This window comes from Natator depressus, chromosome 5 (genome assembly GCF_965152275.1).
Source record: "Natator depressus isolate rNatDep1 chromosome 5, rNatDep2.hap1, whole genome shotgun sequence".
Lineage (NCBI taxonomy): Eukaryota > Metazoa > Chordata > Testudines > Cheloniidae > Natator > Natator depressus.
This window is the reverse complement of record NC_134238.1, coordinates 122,400,753-122,414,329: the sequence shown is the minus strand read 5'-3', so window position 1 is coordinate 122,414,329 and position 13,577 is coordinate 122,400,753. Positions and strand designations below refer to the sequence as shown.

General features: G+C 45.9%; 1 protein-coding gene across 1 annotated transcript in view; it reads left to right on the top strand.

Moving 5' to 3' along the window:
- SHB (SH2 domain containing adaptor protein B) overlaps positions 1 to 13,577 on the top strand; it is a 144,789-nt gene that overhangs the window by 85,556 nt on the left and 45,656 nt on the right. Inside the window, exon 3 of the mRNA XM_074953556.1 lies at positions 2,164 to 2,379. Within this exon, the coding sequence (XP_074809657.1) occupies positions 2,164 to 2,379 (216 nt within the window). The remainder of the gene's footprint in view (positions 1 to 2,163; positions 2,380 to 13,577) is intronic.

The window sequence follows — 13,577 nt, the reverse complement described above, 5'->3', positions numbered from 1 at the left end:
CCTTTACCAAGTACTTGAGGTCTGTGTGGTCTAGTAGGAAAGTGAATGTCCGGCTTTGAACCTGATGGCGGCTGCTGCTGCTGTACAGGAGCTGGCTCTGCAGAGCTTCTTGGGGCCTCTGGTCTGACCTTTCCCTTTTCCATTGAAGTCTGGCCCAGCAGAGATGGAGCCCACAGCTGCAGTTAAACTCTTGAATCCCAGGCAGGGCAGAGGAGACCCCTCCTTGCCTTGGTGCAGGACCCTGCTCTCCCTGCAGTACACACAGCTTTAGATCAGAGCCTTGGGAAGCTGGGAGCCAGATGTGCTGGGGGCCATATGGACATTTTAAAGGGTATGTGCAATAAAATACCCAGATCAGAATACTTCCCCTACGAGCCGTCTTTGTACTCAGGCAGGAGAGGATTTCGGTGTGAGATTGGTCTTTCCATTTCCAAAAACTGTTCCCCAATGTGCCCTTTCTTTTCACTGCAGTAGAGCTGACTGTTGTTGTCCGTGTACTACAGGAAAAGCCAAATGTAAAGACTGTCAGTTGTCTTACATTTGGAAGATCTGAGGCACACTGCGTGCTCCCACAGCCCATACTGCGAATGCTCAGGTGGCCCAGGGGTGCCCTTTGCAAGAAGCCTAGCCAGTGGGTTCTGCGCCACTTGTTCAGGGAAAGCCCCTGGCGGGCTGGGCCGGTTTGTTTACCTGCCACGTCTGCAGGTGCGGCCGATCGTGGCTCCCACTGCCCGCGGATCGCTGCTCCAGGCCAGTGGGGGCTGCGGGAAGGGCGGCCAGCACGTCCCTCGGCCTGCGCTGCTTTCTGCTGTAAGCCATGCACTGTAATTGACAGCACTGTTTGCCCTAGTCAGACTTCTCTGGAGAGGTTTTTTTCCCTGTAAAATGAATCTCACAGAAGGACTTCGGGGGAGACATTGACAGGCAGAAATGGGTGTCATGTGTCCAACTCTCATTGGCTTTCCAGGGGAGTAAGGTGCCGAATTCCCATTGGAGCCTTCAAAGCTCTCCCTTTGAACCACTGCTGCATGAGGCTGATATGCTTTTTCCTCAGAGAGAGGAAATAGTGTAGCCATCCTGGTCTGTCCCGGATTTCATCTCTTGACTATAATGGCGGCACTGATGGAAAACAGCAGCCATCAATTTCGTCTGGGAATGTTCTGTAGAGGAATAGGCAGGGATGGGCCTTGTGTATTTGAGTCCTTCAATTGATGTTTCCTCCTTTAAAGAAATACTCTAGTAATGCTGCTGCTAAGTAGTAATGTCTATAACTTGTAGGCTGTATCTTGGCAGTGTGGCCCAATGGAGAGAACCTGGACTGGGTTCTGACCCTGGCTCTGCTGCTGCGGGGGGCCCGGGACAAGACACTTTCCTTTCCTGGCCTTCCATTTCCCCAGCTGTAAAATGGAGTTAATGATACATGATCTCCTTTTGTAGAGTGCTTGGAGACCTACTGATGGAAAGTGCAAGGTGGGAGCGAGGTATTATAACATTAGGGGTGTGATTCACCACTGTTACTCCAGGTCCATTGTGGTGTTAATGCCTTGATTATACCCTGCTGAAACTGGACTGGCGCAGTAGAGACCCAGGCCCACTATTTATATCAGCATGACTATTTTTCTGTGTAGTATCGGCATGTTTCTTTTTTTGGTAGTGATCCAACAAATAAAACAGACACGTTGGCATCCATCCGACGTAGCCTCCCAAATGCCTCTCTGTACATCTTTCTGTGATCATGAAGACCTCTCTCGGTTTCTGTAACTGCTTATGGGTGCTGCCATGTATCAAAATGACATGGGGAATAATGGCGAGCTCAAATGTGCTGATACAACCAGACCCATTTGAAGTGCTACTCATCAAAGTGCTGCACGGTTCCTGTGATCTAGTCGCCACTTATCTCCCCTCCAGTATTTTTATCATCATCTGGGCAATAGGAGAAATCATTCACGTTGTGGCTATCTTTAGTTCATGCAAAATATTATGGACAGAGACCTGGGTCTGTTTCATGTCAGTTACCTAATAGAGAAATAAATTTGGAAGCTTTTAAACAGCTTGCTGTCTGCAGCCACGTTTTCACCTGTGTTTAATGCTATACAATTGTTCAATATATAGGTATAGTCAGTGGTCAGCCTAACACAATTATTTTCTCTCTTTTTGCTACAGAATTTCAAAGGCAAGAAAGCGTGAAGTCCCAGCAGAAAGGCATTCAGCTCTATGACACGCCCTATGAACCAGAAGGCAATGGTGTGGAGTCAGACACTGACAGCTTGGTGAGCCAGCGCTTGCGAGAGAGCAAGCTGCCACAGGATGACGACAGGCCCGCAGATGAATACGATCAGCCCTGGGAGTGGAACAAAGTCACAATCCCAGCCTTGGCAGGTAGGAATCCTGGGTCTGGTCCACACCATTGGTCCACCATTGGTCTGGTCCACACCAGCGCTCGTGCCCAGAGTGAGGAGGGCTCAGTGCCCTGAGCTTTGTCCATTTTTGAGGGCTTTTTAAAGAAAAAATTAAGTTATTTTGAGATTTTTCCTTCCATCAGTATAAGAAACAATATGTGACTTGTCAGTATTCCAGCGTAGATCTTGCAAAGAAATTCCACGATGGGTCCAGTCTCTGGTATACTAATCATCTCAGATGCTTGAGGTGAATAACACGTTGCAGCACTAGAACTGCTGAGAAATAGTGTTCCTTAAGATACCCTTCAGATGGCTCCATAAAGCTAGCTACTTAGATGTGCATGGCAAGCGGAAAAGCTCATGCCTTCCCTAATACGTTGTATTAAAACAACTTTTCAGTAGTTGTTACAGTGAATAAATGTGTTTATTTGAGTCAAGCCTGTTGATACACACATGAGTAACCTTCATAGTTGGTCTTAAATTCACCCCCTTGCACTATTAAATTAGCCCACCTCAAAACTCACTGTTCACTCAAACGTTGTATCCAGACAGTCACGCCTGTACATCCATTTCCAGTGCTCCAGGCTTGGTGTCCACCCAGAGCCAGTGGCAGTATTCTGCTTCAGACCGGCTAACTGCCTCCGTCTCACTGCTCACAGGGTCGGGGGTGGGCCACAATGATGCTTTAATTCTCTATGCTGAGGTCTCTCAAGCCTCCACATCCAAACGGAAAGGTGGTGGAGGGTTCTGAGTCGGGGAGAAATTAACGCTTGAAGATCTGACTCATTGAAGGAAGCTCTTACTGTTCTGGAGTAAGGTGAGTTTCCAGCACCTGTTTTGAGTATTGTAATACCGGCTATAGCATTGCTGATTCTCTAGAATAATATATAGCCACAAAAATCCAATGTTTTCTGTTGAGGTTAAATGGACACAGTGGAGCTGGAATAGGAATTGGGGGTTGACAGGGTAGTGATTTTTCACGGCTGTACATACTGTAGTGGGATTATCAGGTGACTCTGCTACTTAGTCATTCATCTCTTTTCTCGTGTAGGCAGGGTACAGTCTTTGAATAAATGCTGTGTGTTTTGTGAAGCTGTTTCTTTTTGGGAGAGCTGTTGCAAACATGGAGACTTTTTGCTCTTTGCTTTAATCCCTCTAATGAGTGCCTGTTCTTGAGGCAGAGCGGCTTCCTGAGGACTCACCATTGGTGCTGGGGCTGAGATTTCTGAGAAGAGGGACTTGCCTGCTTGCTGTTCGTGACTACCTCTCTTTGAGAAGAGGGGTGAAGATAAAACAAGTTACACTTAAAAAAACCTCCTCCCCATCAGTGACTTTTCCTCCGATGGGAAACGCCCCTGCAAAACACCAACCTCTGCTCAGCAGAGTGGCAACAATATTCTAGCTTAGGGTAGGAGTTGAAATATGCAGTGAGAAAACTATTGTTCTGCTATTTGATTAAGCTAATAGTAGTATATGGGGCGGGAGGAGGTGATATTGAGCTAAATTTGTTAATAGTTGCTTTAATGTACGAAAAGAGAGAACCACTTCTCTCACATCTTATACATAAACAAATATGATTTTTTTTTAAAACAAAGGAGGCGCAAGGAGCATTGGTTCCCTCTTTCTGTGACTGTGTACAATTCACTACTTCAGTCCCATGATCCTTGCATCAGCCATTTGGAAAGGCGGGTGAGCAGATCAAGACCTAGTACACACACGCGCGGCTCCGTCCTCTCTTCCTTTCTAGCGGTGAATTTACTCACTTAGCCCCATGGTTGTGATCTGTCCCAAAGGTTTTCCATCTTTCTGAAATGGAACTGAAAATGCACTGAGGGACCATCAACGAGAGACTTGGTGCTTTGCCCGATGGGGCATTTGAAATATTGGCATCTGGCATATCTGTTTATCTATGGAGGTGTCCCCCACAGCCAGGGTCTTTGAATCCTTCCATAGGGTTCAGTGCATCACCACTGTGTAGCTTCTAGCCAGCCCTCAGGGTTGGGAGAGAGCTCTTGATGACCTTTTTCTTTTCAGGCCATTACAAAGCGGGCAATGCATGAAGGAGATGGGCAGTGAGCGCACTGCCCGATACGGGAGCAGCTTATCTTCACTGGCAAAGGACCGTCACCTCGTTATTTCCCAGCCCAATATTGTCCAAGCTGTCAAAGGCACTGCTGGCCCCCACTGGGGTTTTAAGCCAGGACAAGTATGAAGTTCAAAGAAGTGTGTTTGGATGGCCGCTTGGAGTCCCCTTTATACGTACCTGGAAAGAGTCTGTTAGGGGCCCTAGAGACTGCCCGGCAGGTCAGTTTTTTGTAAAGTGTAGTTATGTGAGTTATGTACTCGCAGGTCAGTTTGCGCTAGGCATCGCAGTGGCAGGAGTGTAGGAGTGACAGCTGCTCTGCCAAACCAGAGACCACTGTTGACTAGCGGACGCTGTGTTTCAGCTCTTTAAAGTGTAGTTTTTATCTGTATCATGTATGATGATCGCGCTGGGATTGCGCGTCAGCTCTGCGCATGCTCTTCCTAGACCATGTCTATTGTATACTAGGAGCTGAAAAATGTAAAAGCTAGTGGGGAAATGACGACTTGTTCTCTGGCTCTGTTGACACTTAAACATACAAGAAAGTTTGCGTTCAGCTTCCCTCTTGTGTGAAACTGACGCATACGTGTGAATGCAAACTCACATGATCAAGCATTGGTGTTACCAGGGTGCAAGTGTCTCCATTCTTATTTCATGTTTGAGTCACACACCAGTGACCAAGGGGAACTTTATTCAGCTTCCCAAATCAAAGCTCCCTCTCAGCTGGGAACAATCCTGAGAGAGGGAAGACCAAAGAGCTCTACTTTGGGAAAGCTTTCGAAGTACCTGGCAACAGGAGTTCATCAAGAAAGTTCCTTGTTAATCAGATGCATTGCTAGAGTAACACTGTACTAAGGCTCCGGAATGAACCTTCTGGCCTCTGTAAGGGAATCTTCGCTTTATATGACCTGCTTCGTTAAGAATACATTGACATAGCTCTCCAAATTAAGGGCAATATTCTGCCAACGCTCTTGGGGTTAATGCTTCTGACCAGGTGTAGCTCTGTTAGCTTCAGTTGCACAGTACGTGGCAATAGGTGCTTTCAGGATCTAAACATATAATTGGCATTCCCTGCAATCTGTGCTATTTCTGTCACTTTGTGTGGCTGCTCAGTGGTACGCTTGGTGTGCTGACTCACTCCTTTTCTTTTGATGTGCTGTTCATTTGGCGGCTGAGCAGGAGGGTGTTGGGTTTGTGAACAGGCTCTCCAGTAACCTTGACCATCAGTGTAATTCCCTGGATGGCTATGCGAGTGCAGTCACTTGTTTAAATTCCCAGGATGCCATAAAAGATTAGGAACATTTGGCTTTTGGCGAGTATCAGCAACAGAGAGAGACCCTAAGGGTCTGATTTCACAGAGCTGCAGCCTGCGCTGCTTGTGAAGTGAAATGACATAGCATCGCAATAGGAACAGAAGGCTATTGTGGGTTTAATCAGCCTTACGGGCCACCTTGGCTCCAATCAGCAGGGGTCTTGCATGTCAGCCATTTCCACATCCATTCCTACCAGACTGTAAAACTCACGAAGTCGAGGTAGTGAATGGTACGGTCTGTCCAGACTTGCATCACCAGGTGGGTTCTGCAATGTGCTTGCTATTCACATTGCAGAGCCAGCCAAGGCGTGGAATGCAGTTCAACCTGTGAGAACCATCCTGTGCTCTGGAGGAGGAGGAAGACCATTCAGTTGGGCACTAGTAAAGGCTAGATGAATTTTAAAGAAGCAACTGACAATCCACCACATCACCTCCACCAAGTGTCTCAATCTTGGGGAAGTTTTTCTGTGGCTTAATAGACATTCAGCCTCCAGGGGCTGTTACTTCAGTACCTTTCCCTAAAAAGATCATGACTGCCCCTCTTCCGCATGTAACAGGATGGTGGAAGAGTACGTCAGACGTCACACTTGCATTGTAATGAATACGTGGAGAAGCACACGGCATGAGCTGTCCTGCGCCATAGCATGGTGCTGTTTGGCTGTCTGGGATTGTCAGCGCCAGGTTCGGTGAGCAGACACCGCGCTTCTGCCTCTTTGCCGCTTTTCTGTACTTAGTTGTTTTTCTATCTGATCTGTGTTTTTCAAGCCTAATGACTGGCTGTAATGTACACTCTCAGTGGTAGTGTACAACCTCGGAAATGTGTGTGCATCCGTCTGTCTGGCTCACACAAACACAAAGATGGCTTTAAAAACCAAGCCGATCCTCCAGTGCATTTGTTCTTCTGCCGCACAAAGCGGGGAGGAGGGGAACTACTGTTTCCCCCTCGTTAGCAGTGTGGAGTCAGCGTGGCTGTTGGAGAGCAAGCCGGGTTGTGTTCTGGTGCGTCTGCTATTAATAGAACTGTCAGAACAGTTCTGACGGCAGGCTCTATCTCAGGGGTGAGATAAGAGGCATGAACAGCTCCTGATTTGTACAGGCCAGATTGTGCGTTGCTGGGGTGAGGTTGGGAATTTTTTAACTTGTCAATAGACTAAATTAGATCGGAGTCATTGAGAGCAAATGAATAAGTAGCCAGGGAGTTGCCTGGTTGTTTATAGTGGCTTCTTCATTATTCCGCTTTAAGGAATGTCCTGGACTAGGGAAAGCTTTTTATTTAGGGCCTGATCCAAAGCCCTTTGAAATCTCGAGGAGTCTTTCCATTGACTTCAGTGGAATGTGGCTTAGGCCCTGGTTTAGGGTGACCAGACAGCAAGTATGAAAAATCGGGACAGTGTGTGGTGGGTAATAGGTGCCCATATAAGAAAAAGCCCCGAATATCGGGACTGTCCCTATAAAATGGGGACATCTGGTCACCCTACCCTGGTTTCATTGAACTCTACTTTTGTCATTTATTTGTATTGCGGTAGCATGTAGAGGCCCCGGTAATGGACCCGTTTCTGCCAGGCACTGTACGAACAAAGAACACACAGATGGTCCCTGCCCCAGGAGCTTACAGTCTCGTTCTAAGATAATATATGGATTAAAATATCGAACGCAACAAACAGGCTTACGTAGAGTCTACCAAATGGTTGTAATTTACAGTGTCTGCTTCAGCAGGTCTTTGATTAGGCGGGACCTAGGTACCGGTTTTGCTTTGCTAATGTTTTAAGCAGGCTGTCGTTCATGCTAGAAGATCAGAAGGGTTGTTTTCACTTGGCCTGATAGAACAGTTGCAGGATTTTGTGATGCCAACAGAGTGGCTGGCTTCAGGATCCTTGCTGGGATCTGGACTCTCTGCCATGCATTACTGAATGGCAGGTTTATTGGTTTTATTGCACTGTAGGCGAGGTGGGCACATTTCCATAACAGACTTAAGAGGTGTTAAAGATTAACTAGGAAGAAGGAGACCGCAAATCAGTAAATCATGCAGCTCCCTGACGCTCTAGAGACTCATTGTTCTGCTGTTACTCCTGTGCACATTGTGAGCAGTAAGGCTACGTCTACCCTAGAAACTTCACAGCGCTGCCGCGGGAATGCTCCCACGGCAGCCCTTTGAAGTGTGCGTGTGGTCACATGTGAGCGCTGGGAGAGAGCTCTCCCAGCGCTCCTGGTAATCCACCTCCACATACCACTCCACTGACACAGGTAATGCTCACCCAATTAGAGCCCAACCTTACCGGGTGTCTCCTCAAGCTAAAACTGCTATAGAGCAGGAGATCCAGGATATGCTACAGATGGCTGTAATCCACCCCTCTGGCAGTGCATGGGCATCTCCAGTGGTTCTAGTTCCCAAACCAGACGGGGAGATACGTTTTTGCGTGGACTACCGTCAGCTAAATGCTGTAACTCGCCCAGACGACTATCCAATGCCACGCACAGATGAACTGTTGGAGAAACTGGGACGGGCCCAGTTCATCTCTACCTTGGACTTAACCAAGGGGTACTGGCAGGTACCGCTAGATGAATCCGCCAAGGAAAGGTCAGCCTTCACCACCCATGTCGGGCTGTATGAATTTAATGTGCTCCCTTTTGGGCTGCAGAATGCACCCGCCACCTTCCAAAGACTTGAGCCTGTCCACACTAGCGCTTTAAAGTGCTCAGACTTGCTGTGCTCGGGGGGTAATTTTTCACCCCCCTGAGCCAGCAAATTAGAGCGCTATAAAATGTAAGTGTAGACAAGCCCTCAGTTAGTTCCAACCAGTTACCCAGACATACCCCCTCTGTGGGGGAGTGGCAGGGAGTTGGAGCAGTATTGCCCCACTGAGCTTGTGTGTCAGTTCACCCAACACTCCCAGCACTAGCGGGGTTTGATCCACTCCTGCTGGTGCAAAAGGTTGGTGGCATTTGCACCATAGACCCCAACCCTAGGGGTCTGGCTGCGTAGCGAGGGCAGTTCTAATTCTCATTTGGGAGTCTCTCCTCAGTGCTCCTGGAGGGCCATGCCTCGGCATATTGCCCAGCCATTCCAGCCACACTTGAGTCAGTCCTGGCCTGCTGTCTGCCTCTGGTGGAGAAAGTGTTCCAGGAGCCTGGAGCTGCTGCAGCCCTTCTCTTGGCAGACTTGACCTGCTTGTGCCCTGGGTTACACCAGTGGCAGTTAATCCAGGGGTGAGCAAGGACTGGAGTATAGAGGAGTTAGCTGAGCGAGGATCACGCGGGTGACCCATTTTCGAGTGTTAGCAGAGATGAGAGCTGAGTCGCAAAATTCCATGGACATAGATTTTTAAGGCCAAATGTAATCATCCGGTCAGACCTTCTGCTGTACCCAAGCCATAGGCAGGGTTGGACATGCCCCTCTGCCTGTGTGATGTGTTGTCTGTGCTAAAGTCCTTTCTAAACAAAGGAAATGCTGTGACGGTGTGAAAAGATGGTGTTAGTGTCAAGTAAATGACAGATACACTTACATAACCTACATTTAAAGACTGGATTCTTTTGGGACACTTATCCCTTTCCAGCTTTTCTGTGGTACTTGTGCAGCGTAGTGCACACGTTTCTCATTGGGAGTTAAGTTCTTGTCATTCCTCGCATAGTAGTTTTGATCATTTTCCAGCCACAAAGAATAATCTCAGTTATTGTGAGCTTCCCACACTAGGGTGCTGTTTGTGTGCTGCCCAAACACTGTTTTCCTTTGAGGCAGTCTGTGAAATGTTAAAACAGAGACTTCATTGTTTGTCCAACACTGAGAATGCAAATCAAATACTTACTGTGTGAGTGTACAGTACCGCACCACTTCCATGTAAAGTGAGATCACACCTGAGTACGCTTGGACAAACTGAAACCTTTTTGAACTAGGACTACAAAATACCTAGAAAATACAATATCCCTGGCTTTATTCAAAAATAATCTTGAGTTTACGTGTGTTTGTGCACGTGTGTGTGTGTGTCAAACTAGACAATGCTCTTTATATTCTATGCATATAGTATAAAATGAATGACTTGTATTTGACCAAAAACAACAAATAGTTGGTCTCTTTAACATATTACCTCTTTCCCCTCAGGCCCCTCACACACTCATGGGAAGACTGGTTCTTGAGTAATATTGATGTTTTTAATGCACTCTTTGGTGCTCTCTGATATTGTATTAACTGTTTGAACCTTGAATAAATTTTTTTTTAAAAACCACAGCTTTTGTTTTGCACCAATTATTTCTTTGTTCTGTAATGTGTTAGATTAAGATTAATTTTTAATTTGCTGCATGTGGCTGTAAATTAATTACATTCAGCCACTACTGTTTGGTTTTACGATTTGTCTAAATGTAAATATTCTTTTAAGGGATTACAACAGTTATCTTTTATGAAGATCCACTAAATTAAAAATATTGCCAGCTTAAAATTACATACTACAAAAAAGACATTTAATTAAAACGTATTACAATATATTTGAATCTTTTGTTGGTTCCTATCAGCATTTTTACTTCTGGATTATAGTGTTATGAATGGCAGTTCTTTTATTTAGGTGGATGAGATTTCTATAATTATACTTGTCAGTCCCTGCCACTTGCTGTCTTTAAAATATATGGTTATGATTATTTGTTGCAAGTGAATGTGTCAGTATTGTCATTGAGCGTAGCTTCAAGCTGTTGTCTAACACGCTTTCCTTATATTGTACCACATTTAGTTTCTGTGAAGAATAAATATTTATATAGGTGAACTAAAAACAGGAGCTCTCAACTGTAACTCTGTAGAGATGGCCCACGGGGTAACTGTTCTGTCCACTTCATTGGGATAGAAAATCTCCTTCAAGCACTCATTCACAGAGGGTAAGCCCAGAGGGGGCGTTGTGATCATCTGCTTAGACTGTCGCTCTTTGGGGCTGGGGCCCATCTTTTTGTTCCGCAGGGGGGCAGCACCCAGCACTGTTGGGCTCCGGTCCATGTTTGGGGTGTCTAGGCTCTATGGTCATATAAATAATACAAATAGTCTGCCCTCTTGCAGAATGCAGACGATAGGACTCGCCCCAATGAATTCCTGTTTGAACTAGAGCACTTTGTCAATTACCGAAGCCTGCGCGGCTATTGAATGGTACGTGGGATTTTGTTTCATTTTAAGCAGTGGTTAGTTTCCTAAGAGGTAAATAGAGTTCTAAGAGTGGAGAATTCACACACACACACACACACACACACACACACACACACACACACACACAATCTATAGGAGAGGGGGGAGCGTGAGCCCCAGTACCCGAGGGTGTGCTCAGACGAACCAGAGAGGCGACAGGTGCAGCGAGCCTGGGACAGTGACTTGCAAATGATTTTTTTAAAATATATTTCTGCCCTTTTATTGCTGCCCTCTGCTGCACAAAGAACGCTTAGGTGAGTTTTCTCTTCATCTTAAGTGTCAGCAACAGAACTGGCTGAAACTTTCAAAACATCAACAACATTTTGAAATTTGAAAACGAAGCCAGATGTGTTTTTAAGGAAATGTTTGGTTTACTAGCCTGATACTTCGAAAAACTGCAAAAAGGTTTCAAGCCCAACTCGTCTTCCTGTGCAGCTCACTTTAAACTGACCTCTGTTGTCTCCCTTCTATTTGTGAAGGAGAGGGGAGAAGGAGCTACTAAGAAGCAAAACCATCCAGCCTCCTCTCTTGTTCCCTACCCCAGCAGAGACGAGGGAGAAAATAGTTTGAAATAATCAAAATGTTTCACTTTTAACATTTAAAATGAACTTGAGCCTGGAAGTCCAAGCTCCAAGGCTCCCGGCTCAATCTCCGGTCCTGCGCCCCATCAGCCTTAGCAGAAAGCGAGGAGCCCAGAAGCCTAGCTATCCGTTGTTTACCTGATTTTTGTAGAGCTGATTTATTATAGGCTCGCCAGTGATCTGACCAGAAGACTTAGGTTCTTGTCCCAAAATCATGATACAGAATGAGAGAATGTAAAGAGTTCAGTACTTTGTCCCGACCCTCGGGGTATGTGGCAAAGACATCAGACTGTGGACAAAGCCAGGCTTTAGAGATTTTTATGAAAATAAAGGAAAGAGTTATCAACACCCCAAACCGCAGAGCCACAAAGTAGTAGTACAGTACTATAGATCCTTGTGATATCATCCCTTTACAAAGCCACTTAAACTAGTATACTCACGCCCTTCCTTGGGGACCTGGTAGTGGGAGACAGGACCAGCCTGGTCTCTGGCATGCCCAGTGCGTTTGATGGTCCAGGTTCCTCCACTGCTGAGATGGTGGCGATCAGGATCGGGTGTTTAGTCGTTAAACTGTATTGCAAAAGCTGAGCTGGTCGCCAAAACAAGAGAGTCCTTAAGGGTAAAGAAAAGGAAAAAGAATCCTCTCCACATGGTGGTTCGCCCTCTTATAGGGTCATGGCACTATCCTGAGTATTTATATCGGTGCCCAAATTTCCATGCGCAAATCTTATTTCCTCATCCAGATAAGTCTTTTCCTCCAGGGCAGATTGGAAGAGACCCTAGAGGTGTTTCGCCTTCCTCTGTAGCATGGGGCACGGGTCACTTGCTGGAGGATTCTCTGCTCCTTGAAGTCTTTAAACCACGATTTGAGGACTTCAATAGCTCAGACATAGGTGAGAGGTTTTTCGCAGGAGTGGGTGGGTGAGATTCTGTGGCCTGCGTTGTGCAGGAGGTCAGACTAGATGATCACAATGGTCCCTTCTGACCTTAATATCTATGAATCTACACTTACTGCATAGGTTAGAATATTCTTACGTATTAATAACACATCCATTAATGCTCTCCTTCCCCTCCACCCCCCAAATTTCCTGCGAAACAGAAATTAAAACTTTCAAGCCGCTCTAGCTGGGAAGCTTGTACTGCCTCCACGCACACAGACACACGCTGGCCAGGTGCCCGAATCAGATGCCTAAGGCCTCCAGCCAGAAACAGAATATGCAAGTTCCTCTGGAATTTAAATGGGATTTTTGCACAAGGAATGTATATAGACACTGATTTTAAATACCGCATTGCTATAACAATATTACCGTTTAGTGGTAGGTTGTCTCTCTTTTTGGCTAGGATAAATAAAATATTTATTTAAGGATATTTCTCGTTGGCTGGAGGCATAAAACTTGTTCATTATCATTCACAGAGTCCCAGTAGAGAGAAAATATCCATTTTACCACAGCTTCGTGTGTTTTGTTTCTTTCCTAGTGGAAATAATAACTGATTATGTGTTGGCGCTCTGTGGCATATGCACACATGCTATTTCATCTTGATTTGCAGAGTAACTCATTCTTCAGTAACTATGGTACGTTTTCCAGTGTGAGAAGGAAATAGATCTTCCTGTTGTATAGGTCATGGAATATGTATGGCTATGTTTGCCCCACTTCTGCCCCTAATTTATAATGTTGAGGTAGAGGGGCACTCGAGAATTAAGACAAACCTTTTAAAATTGCAAATTAAATTAAAAAAAAAAAAAATGTTGTTTCCCTTTCCCCACATTCACTGTGTTTCATTAAGTGGAATCTTTTGGGATTTGCATAACACCTAGGACACTTTGGCTAGAGCCCCTAAGCACAGAATATGTAAATGGTTTGGCTCAGATCAGCAATTGTGATTTGTACCAAATATACGTCTGGCATGCTATGTATCCTAGTGAGCTGAATTCTGGCTGTGCTGGGTCATGCTGATTCCTGTCCTGTCAATTAAATGGTGACTAAGCTGGTCATCCAGGCTCGCTTTAACAAAGTGTCCTGGATGCAAAGCTGCAGGGTGTGTACAA